General features: G+C 39.7%; 2 protein-coding genes across 3 annotated transcripts; one reads left to right on the forward strand and one right to left on the reverse strand.

Moving 5' to 3' along the window:
* The first annotated feature begins 225 nt into the window (after positions 1-225).
* Positions 226-4208, forward strand: gemin4 (gem (nuclear organelle) associated protein 4). The gene is made up of 2 exons (XM_059514367.1): positions 226-473; positions 951-4208. The coding sequence occupies exons 1-2, from the start codon at positions 464-466 to the stop codon at positions 4097-4099; spliced, it is 3159 nt and encodes a 1052-aa protein (XP_059370350.1). The 5' UTR covers positions 226-463; the 3' UTR covers positions 4100-4208.
* Positions 4209-7346: 3138 nt separating this feature from the next.
* LOC132107981 (PHD finger protein 12-like) lies at positions 7347-16099 on the reverse strand. Of its 2 annotated transcripts, XM_059514369.1 has the most exons (15): positions 15373-16098; positions 14643-14821; positions 13207-13279; positions 11770-12178; positions 11512-11632; positions 11120-11252; positions 10721-10885; positions 10374-10520; positions 9720-10266; positions 9294-9401; positions 9024-9182; positions 8841-8939; positions 8687-8769; positions 8423-8561; positions 7347-8340 (listed from the first exon to the last, which is right to left on the reverse strand). In XM_059514369.1, the coding sequence occupies exons 1-15, from the start codon at positions 15436-15438 to the stop codon at positions 7976-7978; spliced, it is 2793 nt and encodes a 930-aa protein (XP_059370352.1). In that variant the 5' UTR covers positions 15439-16098; the 3' UTR covers positions 7347-7975. The 2 variants fall into 2 exon arrangements, with proteins under 2 accessions (XP_059370352.1, XP_059370351.1); XM_059514368.1 differs by having other exon boundaries at positions 8841-9182; positions 15373-16099.
* Positions 16100-17284: the final 1185 nt, after the last annotated feature.

A 17284-nucleotide genomic window follows, 5' to 3' on the forward strand; every position in this document is an offset into this window, starting at 1 on the left:
GACAAATGAATGTGCAAAAATGACAGTAAAGTAAAAGTTCGTGAATGATTCGGAGTTTTTAATTAATCTTTTGAATTTATTACAACCTGCAAATAGGTCACTGGACGATTCACTGAACGAATATGAATGAATCTTTTTTTGTGAAGGGATTCAAAAGATTCGAGTCACTGGGAGTCATCCTCCACATGATGGCGCTACAAAAAACACAGCTAGGGGAACATCGCCTGCCGTTTTTGACACGGAAGCACATACAGCACAAGCTTTCCATTTGAAAACCCAAAGGGCAAACGTGTTAAGCTAATCCGTTCAAAACGAGTATTTCGCTCAGATTTCCATAAATAAACGTCTGAAAACTGCATGCATCGTCACAGCTGTGATTATTTTCTCAGCGTGGGGATTCAGTGGATATGAATTAACCTAACGTTACATCAGTTGTTCACATTTCTTTGCAAGCACATCAATTATGGATCAAGGTAATAATCTATTATTGTTTTAATGTGAAATAATATGCTGGCACGTGATGACGTTATCTGCGCGTAACATTCTGTCATTATGGTTATTTTTAGCCATTAACCACCGAGAGACAAAGTAATAATAAAATGTCATATTTTATCATATTACTATATAATTAAAATTACAGAAAGATTCTGAAAGCATCTTACACTGTCTTCTTGAGTAGATCACACATTAATTTATGAAACAAATAAATGTATTCTCAAGTTGGAAACATTTTAGCTAACTTGGTTAAATATAACCTAACACAAACATGAAAATGTTTTCAAATATGCACATTAGTTATCGGACAACAACTTTATCATTATTTGTATTATTAAAAAAGTATCACACAACATCTAATAATGTATTTTGGCGGAAACTATGCAATACAACGTGAAGATATTTATCATGCCTGAAAAAAGCAATACCTATCCTCATTCAACCTCCCGTTTCAGAGTCATGGCTGAGCTGTGAGAAGACTGCTGTGCTTCAGGGAGGATTCTTACTGGCAAATCAGATATGCCAACCTGAGCCACTGCTGTCTCTGAAAAAAGAGGACTGGGATCGGATTGGATGTCCGATTGTCAACGCAATCAAAGAGATATGCGAACAATCACTCAAAGACACTAAAGACAGAGTCCACTGGAGAAAGAGGATTCTCTGTACTGTGTGGAGCAAAATCTTAGAAGTGAGGAACAAGGAGGACATTGATATCAGATGGAAGGAAGACCCATTGTTTGCTGTACAGAGCAGCCTTCCTGATATTAACCATACTGTACTGTTTGAGCTGGTGAAGTCAATGAGCTTTTCTACTATCTATGTGGAGCTGCTGTTGTGCTTTCAGCCAGCGGAACGGTGTGAAGAGCTAAAGCTGCTGGTTGATCATGTGACAAACAGCAGCACAGAAGCAGATGTGAAGCTGCTGTTGGAGGTGTGGTGGGAACTTCTGAAGGGCAAGAGAGGATGCCTTGATGCCTTAGACCAGCTCTTTACAACTCAGTGTTCACGCTCCATGATGCCCACGACTGAGCCATCACCCCTGGCATCAAAAAGATTCAAACCTGATCCAGAATCTACATGTGTGGTGCATGTACTGTTTGAGGGGCTGAGGAAAATAAAAGAGCATTTGACCTTCTCTGAGTTGTGTTATTTTGCCCTCTCTAATTGCCTGGACACATTGTATACCAACTACCTTTTAGGTAATGCTACTGATCTGCCCATAGAAATTAAACTCCAAAACATCTCTCGCACAGTGAGCCTTAAAAAGAGAAATGAAGTGCTGGATGGTTTTAACCTGATTGAGATCTTACGTGAGGCTCAGAGAGATCTTGCTGCCACTCTCAATCCTGCTGAGACCAAGCCATGTGGAATGACATTCATCCAGGCCATGCAGGTCACACTTGAAATTATATGCTCCTGGGAGGTTATGGGGCTTCTGAAGATGCCCAGCAATGACCCAAGTGTCTTGGCGATACGTCTGAAAGATAGTCTGGATAGAGTTCTGGCGTCTTTGGAGCAACCATCACATGCAAAAGACCTGGTTGGAAATGGACAGACTTTGAATAATTTAAGAGTAACTCTGAAAGGCTTAACGGCATCTTTATCATTCACTGTTCCTGAAAGTTCTGCAGCAGAAGTAGCAGATATGTCCATCACCATCTTAGACCATAGTCTTGAGGGGTTTGAAGGTCTTCCTGGACTGTTTGCATCCAAACTTAGTCAGAATTTCAGTAAGACAGAGTGGATTCAGTGTTTGGAGAGAAATGGGAGTTTGTTTCAAACCAAAGAGCTTTTGATGACGTTGATCTCCACACTTACAGCTAAATGTCAAAGTGACGATGATGTTCAACACTGCAAAAAGCTCAAGGATATTATTGTAAACCTATTTTCCCACTTGTCGTTACCTGACAAAAATGCTACGCTATCAGAAATGCTCTCCATCTCCAGAAAAGGTCTTCACGGATTTCTTCCCAGTTCTGTAACTGTAGGTTTCTCAGAGGAGCTCAATCTGGCCTTCAACAGCATCATTCAAAGTGGTGCAAACAGCAGCCTTGATGCAGCAGTCTCTGCTGTGGCCCGAGTGGCTTTCCAGAATCCTGAAGCCACTTTGCGGCGATGCTGCCACATGGCTGTTGTCAACCTTGGAGCTCACACTCTGATAGCCGAAATTCTCCAGCAGCTCTCAGGTCTCATGTCTTCACCGGGAGTTCAGAAAGACAGTCTGCTGTGTACGTGCCTGCAGGACACTGTATTTAGCAAGCTATCCTCACTTCAAGAGGAGAACCAGTTTCTGGAATTCTTGACTGAGATGATGAAGTGCAACATAACTGGAAGCACAGGAGAAAAGCTGAGTTTCCTTCCTCCAGAAGAAGTCTTGCATGTGTTTGTCCAGCCGTACCTTCTCCAAACATCTTCCAGCTCAAGCAACTTAGAGTTCTGTCTCAGACTTCTTCAGTGCACCCTGAGCCAGGAGACCAGGAGTGACTCAGTGCATTGGATCATGAGCTGCTCTCCATTCCCTCTTTTATATTGTCTGGCTCAGCTCTTGAATGAGTGCAGTAGATGCTGGGACCAGCCGGTAGAGAGTGAGACGCGGATCTCCATGGAGTCCAAAGAGCTGCTGTTGTCTGTACTGCACACATTGGGGATAATTGTTGGCAAGGAAGTGGCCCGTGCAACTGATGCTTGGTCCAGAGCTCTCTTTTGGCTCTACAGCAAAGTGGAGGAACTTGATTGGACTGTGCGTTTTCACCTGAAGGATGTGTGGGGAAATCATTTCAAGTATGAAGTTCCAAACTCTCTGTTGTCAGTTTGTGATCTTCCTGAGCAGGAGTGGTCCGGACTGGACTTGCCTCAGTATGGACAAGGAACTGGACTTGTAGCATGGTTGGAATGCTTTGCTCTGTCAGACCGTGTTCATGAGGCAATGCTCGAAACTCTCTCCCTAAACTTGCTGAAACCAGATGAAGTCAACATGTTCGGCAAGGGCCTGTTAGTTGCAGCATGTCAGATTCTCCCTTGGTGCACATCTGGGGAATGGGAAAGACTTATGAAAGTGTTACAAGAACTTTTACAGTCAGAGAAGCTATATGTGCCATACTCTTTAGAATACATTGATTTCCTTCCATTACTCGATCTACGTTCGTTTGCTGGCGAGTTGCGCCTATCAGTGTTTCTTCTGCGAATCTTCCAGCTGCTCTGCAGTCCGAGCTGTTCTGATTGGCTTCCACCTCAAGGCTGGGTGCATACAGGACGGCTTTATGCCAACGCGATGAGGGGCATTATCAGCTCAGTCACTGAGAAGATTCCCACTATCCCATCCCCTAAAACCTCTGGAGCTTGCAGTCAGGAAGTTCTGTTTGTTTTGACCCAGCTCTTCTGCCATGTGCTCCATGTGCAGGTGATGATACCTGGCCAGCCAGAGGCACTGTTCCTGTGTGCCCTGGAGATTTTGACCAACTATGATGCCGTGCTCTCAGCATATCCCGACAGCTGCACTGCCCTGCAGGGACTCAACACACGTCACTTCTTCACTACAATCACAGACAATTTAAATAGTGCAGACATGAAAGCTGTTCTACACCAGAAGATAGCTCAGTTATGAGAGTACACCAGGAACTCAACACAATTAATGATGAGTGCTACATCCTGAGTTTGAATTTGTTTATTTGGTTTGTCACAGAAGAAAGTTAAATAAATAATTGTGCATGGTAGTTGTTGTGTGTAACACTTCTTTAAAATAACGCTTTTAACAATACATTTTGTTTTAAAGCAGCTTTACAGAAAATGGTTGTTTCGATACAATTGGGAAGTATTACCATCCAAAGCTATTTATCAAAGCAGTGTCCAGATGGCAGTAATGTACAGCTATAATACGATTCATGTTAAGTGGTTTCTTAACATCATTTGTTTAATGAAGCAGGCACAACAAACCTGCTGCAATTAGAATTTAAGCTTGCAATGATTACAATATAAGGCTAGTGTTATATGCAAATATATGCACCAGTGGTCTGAGAGTAACGCAATTTCAATTCTCTGTGTGTATGTGCTGTACATGTGGAAAAATTGACAATAAAGCAGACTTGACTTGACTTACAATATAAGGATAATATTTGACAGCTCTGCATGCCAAAACTTAAAAATAAGGTTTAGTTTGTTAATAGGCCTATCACTTGGTCCCAATAATGAGCATTTTTTACAGCATTTATTAAGCTAGGTTCATTTAAATTTTAACTACTTTTAATTCATGTTTGTTTATAATACATAATTTATATAATTGGCACAACAACAAAAAAAATGTATGTAGAGATTAACAGTAATCTGGATTTATAAATGCTCAAAGTATTGCTTTTTGTTAGTTCATGATAATTAGTGCTAACACATTGATTTGTCCAAAAAAAGCAACAACAAAATAGTGAAGAGAAGCTCATACATCAAACAGTGACAACTGAATTACATTTTTATAATGACAACAACAACAAAAAAGTGTATATAATTTTTATGGTCACATCTTTAGGACTGACCCATCCTCATGAACAGCTCATGCAACCCTTTAAAGATCACAAAAATATACAATTTCAGACATGTGTTTTATCTTCTCTTTATTCTGAATCTAACAGGTTTCTTGATTTTAAAAGAAAAACTAACTTTCATCACATCACTCTTAAAGTTTCAATAAGATCTTAAAGTTGGCCATGTGCCATATACCCAAAACTCTGCCCTACAAAGACACATCAACAAACCTAAACAAGCAAAACGATGAACAGGCAGGGAGTGTTTGATTTTATTTTGGCTGCTTATAATGCCTACAACTTTCAAAAAGACAGGCTTGGTTTCTCAAGACATATTTCTATTATTGCTAATACATAATGCTGACACATGTTTCATATTGCTATCTGTCAAGTAGTGGGGCGATTTATGCAAAGTATTACAAAGATAAATCACTTTGAGCAACTTTAATGATAGGTTTGTATGATTGCACAGCGGTTTTCACAGAACTTTAGGGTTATCTGAGGTTTCTCTGAATGTAATAAGCATGACTTCCACCTTCCTCATCACCAAACGCAAAAACTATTGTGAAGACAAAATGTGTGTGCGTGTGTGTGGTAAAAATCACATAATATTACACAATCTGTGCAGCTTAATTCAGTCCAAATTAAAGGTTTTTATTTCAAGTGAATAATATAAAATAAAATTTTTACTACAACACAACCCCAATTTACCTTTTGAAGTCTTTGTTTTTTTTCATAAATCAGTAAATCACATGATTACAGTAAAAAATATAATTAACGTTATTACACCTGCAATGTATGCAGTGAGTGCAACATATACTGTGTGCAAGTAAGAATATCGCTTCAGAATAAATCATATGTGCAAAAAACGATTTTTAAAATGTTTTTTAAAGGATTTTCTTATGCTCATAAAAGATTTATTTGGTCAAAATGTAGGAAAAATGTGAATATTGTGAAAAGTTATTATGATGTAAAATAACGTTTTTCTATTTTAATATACATTTTAATAAATTAGAATCTAATTTATTCCTGTGGTGAAAAGCTGTATTTTCAGCATCATTACTCCACCTTTTTCAGTGTCCAAAATCATTCATAAATAATTCTAATATGGTGATTTATCAGTGATAGAAACAATTGTGCTGCTTAATATTTTTTTGAAACCTGTGATAGTTTTTTTTCTCCGGCGAAGTCACTCAGGCTCGTGCACGTGCAGAATGACGAATGCGCCAATCGTGTCCGAATGTCGCGTGTAGTGGAAAGGCTTCACAACGTGCAGATTTTATGTTCACATACAGCTACATGACGTGCTGCATGAGAGGGTATATGCGAAAAGGCAAAATAGGGACAATTTAAAGGGATACAGACCTGGGTGGAGGCTGTAACAGGTCACGTGGGTTCCTTGTAGCCTTGAAGAGCACGTTACACAGATTGCTGTGTTAATATATCCGGAAGACACTCCCAACAGACTATCCGACTCTAAACTCCTTGTGAGTGCGAAGAGTGTCAAAGTCAAGGTTACCATAATCAAGCAAATATGAAGATACGGTGACGATGCGGCTTGGTGCACACTTTCAATCGGTCCAATAACAGGTTAACTTTAGTCAGGAGGAAGTGACCAAGGTGATTAACGGTCACTGTGATTTTGCCAAGTAAGTCATGTTCCTAGATCAGCATTATTGTCCAAAAATATAGATTTAACCCAATCCCAATACCTACTCCTAAACCTAACCCTACCCATAATTTATTCCCAAAATCAGTGGGAAATTGTATCTGATTAACACGGGTGTAGAAGAACCTAACTCTGGTTGTAAGCCTAAAACAGATATTTTCTGAGAAGTCTCAATTCCAATTGGTTGATTGGAATGTTGTTCTTGGTGAAATCACGCTCGAGAATTACGCCTATTCTGTGTTCACAAGCTGAAAGAAATTCATACATTTTCGGAACAAGTCGGAAGATACCTCGTAATTACAACATGAATGCGCGAATGCAGCAAAATGCTGCTGTGGAGTGCTATACCTATCGTCTTAAGAAAATATCTTCGATTTCCTTAAATTAGTCACACTGTTCCACAAACAGTACAAGAGTTAAGTAAACACGTGCATTTGCTCTCAGCTATTTCATATATAAATAATAAAAAATTTAAAAATTAAAATGTCATTTTTTTCACTCCCACTTCAATCCTTAACGGCTTACTTTCTAGTCTGGAACACAAAAGATATTAAAAAAAAAAAAAAAAGGCAATTTTTTTTGCAAATGTCATACAGATTTCAAACAACATGAAGATGAAAGTCTCAATTTCTTTTTTTAGTTGAATTATAAACAAACACCATGAAATGGTCTGTTATTTAAAAATCTTTATATATTTACAATGTAAATGACATACATGTCAGACTTTTTTTTTTCTTCTGACAAAATGACACTTCAGTCACATTTACATGACCAAAAGGGACAATTTTAGTTGAACAACTAGCTTTATACACAAATGAACTTCACAACTAAGGCTGTAGAGGCTCTAACACTACAAAGAAATGGACAGTTCCAGAAGAAACCAGAACGCTCAATGATTCTGCTAATAAATCCTACAAAGGTATTTGCACATGTGTGCATTTCTGCATGTAGTTACCTAGTGTGCAAAAACTGCAGAAAAAGAACAATCCATTTTTATAACAAAATAAAATATTTTGGAGTAAATATATTGTTCAAAGGAGTACATAAAAATCCCTTGCACTGACAAAGTATACAGGGTGTGGTGTTGACAAGTGAGGTTTAGGGGAAAATCAAACGGCTGCTTCTCAGTCAAAAGGTTTTGCATAAAAAAAACATGATAGAAATGTAATGTGCAAACACGGTCCATTAAACCGAGCCCCCAAAATACCTCCATACAAATGAATGAATTAACCATTTTATCAAAGTTCCTCAATTCCAAACTGCATTCACTGTCCACTGTACTTCCAAAGGAGAGGAGGGGTTATGATAAAGACTTGGACTGTAGCACTGGCATTTGGTGGAGTTTGGGAGTCTGTATGTCAACCGCTTCAGTCTCTTCTTGGCTAATGCTTGTGGACATCTGCTCTTTTTTGGGTTGGTTGCTAGCAAACTCTGTGATGCTGAACAGGAACTGCATGCAGCCCACTTTGATGCAGCTGCTGTGGTGGAGCAATGCAGTGCCCTCCCAGCCGGCTCCGCTGCCCCCAATAAGGCTGGAGCTGCTGGCTTTACAGTTGCAGGGTGATTTGGGTCCTCCTTGTGCCTGGCTGCTCATCACACCACCTGCGGGCATCAGCACCGTCTCCGCACACATCTCGCCAAACGGTATCCTTGACCTGTTACCTCCTGTGGATTTACCAAACCAGATATAATGCATTACTACAATTCGTGTCACGCATTACAAAAAGAAAATATGGGCGGTACTCACTGATGCTGTTTTGTACTTTGGATGCAAGCCCGCTGGGTGAAGAGATGTTTGGTTTGTCGGAGAAGTCACATGAGTAAAGCACGTTATCTACAGTCGTCCCATGCTCACTGTAGTTCAGAAGCTCATAATGCTTCGTGTTCTAAAAGAGATTAAATTACATTTAGAAGCTTTGATCTCCCTTGATGTGTTAAATCTGGACAATTAAATCAAAATTAGCTTCCCAAGAGCCTTTAATGAAGCATAATAATTATGGATAACACTCACTTCATCATAAAAGATGCAGGCATGTTTCCCAGAAACGTAATTGCAATGACCGTAGTTTGTAAGGCACACATCCATTTCAGCACCTGAAACAAAGCAAAAATCTCTTTGAATCTTATTCAAAACAACGCAAACGGAATGTTGTAGCAAACCGTACCTGTTCCTATGTACAGAGTCCTATAGCACATGTTGATAGCTGCCCCTTTTCCTGTTAAAGGACACAGTACTGCTCGAGCTTGTACGTCCCTTTTTTGTGCTGCAAAAAGCAAAGGCTTGCTATATTGTGACTGGAGGGGCAACAGCACAGCCTCAATGTGATGTGATGGGTGAGTTTTGTTACCGTCTGTGAGAGGGGAAGGTTTTGAGACAGAGGCAGTGATGGCTGGAGGAATTCCACATTTGTTTGAGGGTTGAAGTGATTTGGGAGACAACAGCTGTTGGATCCTCTGCCAAGCCAGGAGTCTGATAAACTCCTCATCAAGCTCATTCATGTCCACTTCTACAACACAGAAAGAATCCCATTGCTCACAACCAATGCAAGATTATCATTTCTACTGGACAATGAATGGTTTCATTTAAAAATCATGTCTGGCTGAAGTGGATCCCTTACCTGTATCGCCTTGAACCACATTCTTGATGTAGCTGTATAAGCTGCCTATAGAGGACGGGAGCACCGAGCCTTTCCCAGCAGGCATTACTTCTGCGCTTACTTTGTTCTCTGGAAAAACAAGACATAAATATTACATTTTGTTGACTGAAAAATCAACTGAAACTCAAATTTAATTTCAGAAATAAATCCTATTTTATAATATAAAATAGAAAAGTATTTTTTTTTTCATATAAATTACTGGCTTTGGATTAAATATGCAGCATCGGTGAACATAAGAGACTTGTCATTTCCTGTGCAATATATATTAAAAGAGTTATTACCAATTTGTCTGTGGGGAAACAAAGATGATTGTGATTTTTAACCTTAGATCACAGCTGAAGGAAAATTAAGTATGATGTACAGAGAGTATGATGTAGAATCAAATACCTTTAGTTTGAGATGACAAGCTGCTGTTCAGAACTGAAGAGGAGTTCCCTACAGCCGAGCTGTGATGATGGACAGGCGAGTCCGAAGCAAGGCTGGTAGATGAAGGATTATCTCTCTGCATACAGGAGCTGAGGGGACTGCTGCTCTCAATCTTTACGTCTACATGATTGAGCAGGGCTGGCTCTGAGAGTGCTGGAGTTTGTAGTCTAGAGGGGCTGCTGGGCCTGACACATACTACTGGCCCATTCACTCCTGTGCCCTTCTCCGCTGTACTGTCAGCGTCACCCTGACAAGATCTTTCTCTGCTGCTTTCAGACTGTTCAGCTGCAACACAGGGCAGCACAGGGGCCCCCTGGTGGCCAACTTGTGTACCTCTAGGCTGGAGGCAATCAGAATTCTGAGAGCTGAGGTCCTGCATCTCTGTAGACTCCTGAATCTTCACATCTGACATGTCAGTCTGCTCCGAGTCCCGGAGGGAGGATGACGTCTGCTTAGCAGATAAATGTTTCATAATACTGCACTGAAGTGCAATGACATGATGAAGCCACTGTGAAAAAAAACAAAACGAAAAAAACTGAATGGTACAAAATACTTTTGCACTCATATTTACAGCAGTTTAGTTTGTTATACAATCACTTTCTACAGTGCATTTACCTCCTCTTGCTCCCCTTCACTGGTTAAATGTTGAGAAGAACATTCTTGTTCCGCAAAACCGTTTGTGACTAGCTGTCCATTGCGAAGACCCACTTGATCCACCAGCAAAGGGGGATTCTGGTAGTGACTTTTGATGGCATTGGGGACCTACAAACATATCCAAGTAACAAAAATTCAAAGCTGCTGTGTTTTCAAAGTTATTTTCCCCAATAATCTGAACACTCGATAAGGTTTTTTTTTTTTTAACAGAAAAATCACAGAGTAATCTTTAACCGAATCAATTTTGACTCAGCAGAATTTAAACAAAAGACAAATTAAAATAATAATGTTGCTCAATAAGTCTCCACCTTCAATGTCTTTTTCTTGATGTGTCGAACACCTCTGCGGTTGGGATGATGTTGGCGGTGAACCCAGCGCAGGAAGTCCACTTTGACTGCATGTTGGGACAATCGGTCCTGGAACTGATCGAACAGCTGGCAACGTGTGCTGAGGGTCACGCTATTTTGGTTTAGCTAGAATGGAAATAAGAAACTTTTTTATTTTACAGTCCACAATATAATGAGAGTGTAACAAAAGCACAATCAATCAATAGACAAAATGAGCTAGTTGAATTATTACTACTTAAGTGGCATGTATCACACAAACTCAATAGAGAGAGACAACTCTTATTACTAATGCCACAATAATAACATGTTTGGTGTTAAACATCCCTAACATGAACAAGTGATCAGAGACAAGACACTAACCACCATGTGCTCTGCGTGGTTGGGACACATCCATCTCCCAGTGGGCATGGCAGTGAGAGGGGGATCCAGGCAGTCCATGTGGAACAGGAGCGCACAATAATCACACTGGATCAGAGGAGCCACCCTGCAGCTCCTACGGAGCCAGAAGAGAGAGGAAACTGATACACTGTGCAACCATATTATTTATATACTATTATAGACAGCATATATAAATAAACATAGCTTTTTCAGTATAGGTGTGCATAATTTTCCCATGTATCATCAATTTATATTTACCACAGACCAAACTCTATTATAAAAATTCCATAGGAAAATTTCTCTCTGCATATATACTCTTTATAAGCCAATAATTAACATGATGCTGTCAGTGTCTAATGTTTCTGGACTCTTACTTGCCACAGGTAAAACACACTTTCACTGGCAGAGGGACCAGCCCGCTGGGATCCAGCTCATGTTGTGGCCTCTTTACATTCTTGCCTATTGCCTCCTCTTTCCTTCTGCGCTTACTGCTGCCTGTACACACACACACACACACACACACACACACACACACACACACACACACACACACACACACACACACACTTTAACTATAACAAAATGCAAAGCACACTTTAACTACTTAGCACAACAGAGTTGGCGAGCCTCACCTGGCAGTGAAGTGGTGCACGTAAGCTCACTGGGCAGTTGAAACTGCGTGGGGTTTCTCTCCATGGCTGCAGTAATCAGCAGCTGAAAAGGTTTCTTCAGTTGAGGTGTGGCGCTCTCAGACTCAGAGCCCTGCACTTCCTCTTCGACGTCCATCAGGTCCTCATCCACGTCATTATGTTCTGACGGTGTAGGCGTGTCGGTGGACGCGTTTGAAGTGGGCGTACCTGGACGGCTGCTCGTGCGTCGCTCGAGAAGACGGACCTGTGCGACGGCGAGTCTCAGGCCTCCTGATGCGGCAGAGGGCAGCCCATCCAGACGCAGCTCCAGCTCCGCTGCAGGGGAGGAGGACCGCTTGGACAGCTGCCGCTCCAACACCCCATTCACCTGCTCTGCCTTCTGCTCACGCTTCTAAAAAAAAAACACAGAAAATTACCCAAAACTAACCGTTAACATGCTGATAAGATACTTTAATAAGCATTATTAAAGTATCTCTTACTCTAATAACAAAAAAAATTATAGCGCACACATTGACTGAATACATTTTTTACAAATGTTATTGATTTTTTAGACACTGACACTGAACGACAAGCAAGTTTTTTTTTTGTGCTTAAAGCAATGCATTTTGGGGTTGTATCCTTTGTGAAATAGGCATGTCTAGGAAACTAAAAGGAATAGTTCACCAAAATTAAGCATTTATTCTTTAATTTCATTATATATTCTGACAATTGTCATTTTTGTGTGCACTAACCCTTTAAATTTGAATAGATAAACATTAGACTATTTAAAGGGTTGACCCAAAAATGAAAATCAGGCTGCGTTTTACTCACCCCAAGGCATCCTAGGTGTATGACTTTCTTCTTTCAGATGAATCCAGTCGGAGTTATATTAAAATTTGTCTTTAATCTTTCAAGCTCTATGATTGCAGTCAGCGGGGGTTGGATTCCTTCATTCTAAATTTTTTTTTTTTTATAAAAAGCGCCCTTCCATAAAAATACAAAAAGTGCATAACACGGCTCCAGGAAGTGATCAAAGGCCTCCTGTAGCAACTCCAAGCGTTTTTTTTTGCACAAGCTAGATTAAAGTGATTATTACGTTTTTAATATGGATATTTTTCTTACAAAAACACATCGATTCCCTACAGGAGGCCTTTGTTCACCACCCGGAGCCATGTGAGACACTTTTTTTTTTTTTTTTTAATGGAAGGGTCACTTTTTATTTCACTTCTTATGGACTTAAGCACTGCAACACCTGCTGACTGCAATGATAGAGCTTGAAAGATCTAACAATTTTTTATATAACTCCCATTGGATTAGTCTAAAAGAAGAAAGTCATATACACCTTGAGGGTAAATGAAACGCAGCCTAATATTAATTTTTGGGTGAATAAACCCTTTCAGTTTCCAAATACAAAACAGCAATATACCGTACTTCACCAACCTTTTTGCGCACACTGCAGCGATGACACATCCAGTCACCAGGGGGCAGCATCTCTCTGCTCAAAGGTGGATTACTGTGAAGAATCAAATGTTTATTACTTTTACAAATCCTGGTGCGTTTAAAAACACAGCAATGCTTTTTACACATTTGACATTTAAATTTTCAGCAGAAATAAAGATTTCTGCATACAGTTAAAGATTACAGGTTTTATTCATGTGCTAGATGCAAAGAAAACCACAATGCAGCAATCACACTGAAAACGTCTAGGTCTCACCAAAGTTAAAACAGACTGCACCACAAGGATGCTTTGCAATCTTTTTATTGCAACGTTACTGATATTCTACAAAAATGTAATTTTTTTATTTATTTTCTTCATCTTTGCTATGCACGCAGGCATTATAGACCAGCTTTATATTACATTATCAAAGAGAAAGGCTGGATCAATTTGATGTGAAGCACATTCAAACAAATCTCCCCTCAGGACAGGAGAGTTGTTGAATAACAATACATTTACTTTCCTTTAGTGATAAGCATAGGACTATAGTAGAGTTTGCATTAAACAGCCATCAAATTAGATTCCATCCAAACAAAGCCTCTATGATAAAACTATTAGACACTGCTGTGGCTTCAGAATGAGAGAAGTATTGAGGGTAACTACACAGAAACATCCTGTAAAGATTTTGTGTTCTTAGGTGCATTAATATTTTACACTGCATAGGCTGTCAGTTTTAAGTAGTAAAGTGAAGAAAAAACGTTTTAAATGCCAATTTCTATGCATGTTTTTGTTGGATGAGGAAGTGGTGATGTGCACAAAAACAATATGCACCTTTAGCAATCATAAAAACTTACATTGATTATGTGTGCTAAGTTTTTTAGTGTTAAGTTTCTACATGGGACAACTGTCAAACTGACTGCAGTTTCTGTGACAGTACAAAATTATATGAAAACCCTGATAATAAGAAATACTTCTTGAGCAACAAATCAGCATATTAGAGTGATTTCTGAAGAATATTGTGACTCTGAAGACTGGAGTAACTGTTGCTGACATTTCTGCTTAACCAAAGTAATAAATTGCATTTTAAAATATATTACAATAACTTATAACAATACGTCACAATTTTACTGATTTTACCATATTCCTGACAAATTAAGTGCAGTCTTTGCGAGCATTAGAAACATTTCAAAAACTTTTGTATGATAATGCATGTCATTAAAATATTTTGTTACAATTCACTAACTGCAAGTTCATTAATACATTTGCTATAAAATAACTGCAGGTGGTACGAACCACTACAACTAACTTAATGTTTCCAAGACCTCCACGTTACACGCTTAATGCTCATCAGCCAACAAGAAAATGTAAGTCTGTAACCTTTAGAAATCAGCAACATAAGCAGACTTGTTCACCCACACATGAGAACGCATTGCAAACATACCAGCACTGCAGGTGAAAAGCAGCGGGACAGTGATCACAGCAGAGCAGGTCTCCTCCCTCGCGGCAGCTATCGCAGGTGTCATGGTTCGTGGCTCGGCCCCCTCTTCTGGTCTCCCTCTCTGGTTTGCGTCTCTTCTCTCCATCCTCAGAGCGTGGAGGTGCGAGCAGCTGTTGAATTTGCTGGAACAGATTGGCAAATATATTTTAAGCACGCATGTAGTCGCACAAAGATCTCCTGACAGACATCAATGGAGAGTTGCTTCACACATTCAACTGGTGTTTCCAACCCTTTCCTTGCACATTTGGGATATTATACTAATCTGAGACACACACACAATGCAGACTCTGGATTGAAATTAAGGGTGACATTAGAGAGACCCCAAATCGTACAGTCCAGGGGAGCCTTAAGGACCACTGAATTCAACTATAAGGTCATTAAACCTTTTTCCATGTCAAATCAGATCTATCTGAATATTATATATATATATATATATATATATATATATATATATATATATATATATATATAGACATTTTGCCTTCGTTTCTACTTTACAGACAGGCAACTTCTGCACCAGGCCAGCATAAACTCACCAAAGCAAATGTCCACAAACGACTGATTTCCATTCTGCAGTTTGCTCTTATTATGACTCATTTAATCATTAATACAGGCATATTTAACTCACACAAGACAGTGATTCGAGGCACAGCTGAAGGGCAGACAGGCTTACCTCCATTAGGCCCCCAGACGTGTCCAAATCGTACAGAATCTTCGGGGTCTCCATTTTGTCCCACATTCACACTGCTAAAATATAACATGAACACACAACACGACAGCAGCTCTCGCGTTCTCCAAACCCAGGCGGGTTTACCTGCTGTCTTTAAGGCGGTCTGGAAATATTAAACGGGCCGATAATCGAACAAGATAACGTTAGCGGATTGGCTGCTCGAGGTTCGGCCAGCTAGCAGCTATCAACAAACAAAAGCACAGATCTCGCCAGATGTCCGAGATCTGAAGAATCGCTCAAACTCTCGTTTAAGTGCAAATATAGTTCCTATTTTGAATGCGAGTTGCTGTCTGGTGCGGTATTGAAGGGTTCCTGAGGGATGTAAAGGCCTAGCTCGCTAGCCTAGCAGCATCCTCTGCTTCAGCAGCAGCCGCCTGCAAAGATGCGTGTAGAAATCCACAGCTGTCTGTCCCCATCGCATACTGACAAAAAAGCACTCGCTGTCGCAAATTAAGTCTGCTGGATTGATTGTCGGCGGTTAGGTCCTCATGAGCAGAAAAACTCGTGGATGGCGCTCAGATGACAGCAGTGAAGAGCAAAGGTGTTGTTATGAAAAGCCATTGCTAGTAGCTATGCTAACTGGCTGGCGTTACCCTCCTCTGACTCGACTCCAGCGGGGTTGGAATGAATTCTGCGCATGCGTACTGAGACGCAGTGGTGAACGGCTCCCCCTAGCGTTAGTCTGAAAGAACAACAGAAACTCTGCCTGCAGGCCACGTTTTCTCTAAAGCACAGCGAAAAAGTATTAGCCTTTTCAAAAGGAAACCGTTTGTGAAGAACAAATAATAACAGCACAGTCTGATGGAATATCATTTTTAATTGAAGATATGATATGACAGTGTTGTGGTAAATAATTACAGTACAGTGCAACGAAGTAAAAATATATCATTTTGGACCATGATAATCCTAAACAACCAAGTCCCTTGCAACTTTTAGGCTAAATTCCTTCTGTAAACGCGCTTTACTGAATCCCTCAAAAATAAATACACTAAAAAATTATATTAAACTCAAACTACACTGCTATAGGCTACTTGTAATGTCTGTTGCAGCACTTGTTTTATTAAGTAACTGCTCATGCTGTATTCCTCATTAACAAGTTGCTTTGGATAATTTAATATGAATGTAACGTCTGTAACTATACCAGAGTTATTGATGTTGCTCTGACTTCCAATAAATGTTGTTTCTCAGGTTCCCAAACTCGATTGTTTAGTTGGAGACAGTGAAACATTGAAACATACACTCACAATGCAAGTCTGTCATGTGACCGACCAACTGTTATGTTTTTGCCAGCTTTTGCTAGTTACATTGAAATGACAATATTTCAGTCAATACAGACAACATTCATATGGGGACCAAGTACATAATTGTTTTAGAACATCCATTTCATTGATATTAACAGACAGACTGTGAAATGATGAACAAAGATCTATTCTATAATAGATAAACCCCATATATATACATACATTTAAGCCATATCTAATACAAATTTTATGTACATTCTTAGATATTTATATATGAAGAGTGCCTGCTGATAGAGTACAGTCAGTTGTTATTTTGTTCCATACAAAAACATACAAAAATAAACGGAAACCAAAAAATAGAGCCAATTGATCAGTGAAGGAGGGATGATTTACAAGAACTTTCTGTACATAGATTTTTACTTCTGGCAAAATCAATCAAAGCTGAATTTAAAACAGATAGAGACTACTTCCCCAGCAGTCTTTTCTTTGACTGTACACACAGGCAAGCCATAAGTAAGGTTAACGTAAAGGCTTGAGTCCACCCCAATGAAACAGGGACCCGCTTCACATTACTGGATACAAGATGTACCAGTTTTCATGCAAAATACTACACT

The sequence above is a fragment of the Carassius carassius genome, chromosome 28, assembly GCF_963082965.1.
Source record: "Carassius carassius chromosome 28, fCarCar2.1, whole genome shotgun sequence".
NCBI classification, from domain to species: Eukaryota; Metazoa; Chordata; class Actinopteri; order Cypriniformes; family Cyprinidae; genus Carassius; species Carassius carassius.